This window comes from Octopus bimaculoides, chromosome 5 (genome assembly GCF_001194135.2).
Source record: "Octopus bimaculoides isolate UCB-OBI-ISO-001 chromosome 5, ASM119413v2, whole genome shotgun sequence".
In the NCBI taxonomy this organism is placed as follows: domain Eukaryota; kingdom Metazoa; phylum Mollusca; class Cephalopoda; order Octopoda; family Octopodidae; genus Octopus; species Octopus bimaculoides.
Window position 1 is genome coordinate 109,266,780 of NC_068985.1, and position 1,446 is coordinate 109,268,225.

The 1,446-nt window shown below is 34.0% G+C and overlaps 1 protein-coding gene across 1 annotated transcript in view; it reads right to left on the minus strand.

Annotated features, from left to right (window-relative positions):
- Positions 1–288: 288 nt before the first annotated feature.
- LOC106869781 (S-crystallin 3-like) overlaps positions 289–1,446 on the minus strand; it is an 18,592-nt gene continuing 17,434 nt past the window's right edge. The window contains exon 7 of the mRNA XM_014915643.2: positions 289–1,043. Coding sequence (XP_014771129.1) covers positions 879–1,043 — 165 coding nt within the window. The 3' untranslated portion in view covers positions 289–878. The remainder of the gene's footprint in view (positions 1,044–1,446) is intronic.

Consider the following 1,446-nt stretch of genomic DNA (forward strand, 5'->3'; position numbering starts at 1 on the left):
CAACCCCAATACTCAACAGGTACTTATTTTATCGACCCAGAAAGGAGGAAAGGCGAAGTCAACCTCGGCGGAATTTGAACTCAGAACAAAGAGACGGACGAAATGCTGCTAAGGATTTTGTCCGTCCGTCCGTCCGTCACGCTGACGATTCTGCCATACTGGGTCGCATGACGATTCTCAAGTTTACACAAAAAAAAACCATGAAACGCAATAAAATAACTGGACATTAGTTTATCTTAGGCATTTTGGAAAAGAGACAACATAGGGAATATAACAGGAACAAATGGGTTATGATTTAATTATTTGGAGCATAAGAGTTTATTGTGAATACAACACGCACATATTAGACAATCAAGACACAACAATAAACATTGAGCTATAAATAATTATAATTCTCAAACATGCTTCTTATTGTTGCAGTTATTTTGATGATAGCATCCATTACAGTGTTGGTCGAGTGCGGAATCCCACTAGCAGTAAACAACACAACTCCTTCGTTTTAAATTCAACAAAAATGGTGAAATAGCCAACACATATTCAAAGATGAACTCCATGACTTCCCTTTCTTCAGAAACTACTCATCTAAAGGTATCAATGAATACCATTAATTAAGCCTCGTGTCAGTCAACGGTGGTTTTCTTATATTACACATGACTCAGCTGATATAGTCATTGTTTTTAGCTCAACACCAGACAATTATATAATTAGGAGGACTAATAAAATCCAATGTATATTCTTAAAATATACTCCTACTCAAAAGAGAAATATTCAGTTCCTCTCTGAAATGCCTATCGACCATTTTCCCATTTCCATCTTTAAAAAAATTTTTTAAATTTTATTTCACATTTTATTTCAGTTATTTAGTCGGTTCTTTGTAATTAGAACTCCGTCATTCCTCGTCTGGTCAGGTAAGGAGCAATGGTATGGTGACTCATCACTCTGTTCCTCAATGCCTGAAGTTTAGGGTAACAGTTTAAAAGCGCCGGGTTTTCTCTCATAGGGTTCTCCAGGGCACAGAAACACATCATATCGGCCATAGTCATCTGTAAAATAAAATTTAAAAATAAACAGAAAGAAACGAAATAATAATCACGATTTATAAGGTATTACTCTCGTACGAACCCATGAGATTGCATGAGATTAATAAGAACAGTTGAGTAAATAAATCCTAATTTCATCTTTGATGCCCTTTATCTTCTATGATTTGCTTGTTTCAGTCTTTAAATTTTGACCATACTGGAGCACCACATTTTAAGGCTTAATCGAACAAATCGATCCCAGTACTTTTATATTAAGTCTGGTACTTATGCTGTTTATTATTTTTTTGTCGAAACGTTAAGTTATATGGAAGTAAACAAACCAACACAATGGCATGCATACACATACACGCACGTATATATATATATATATATATATATATATATATATATATATATATATATATAT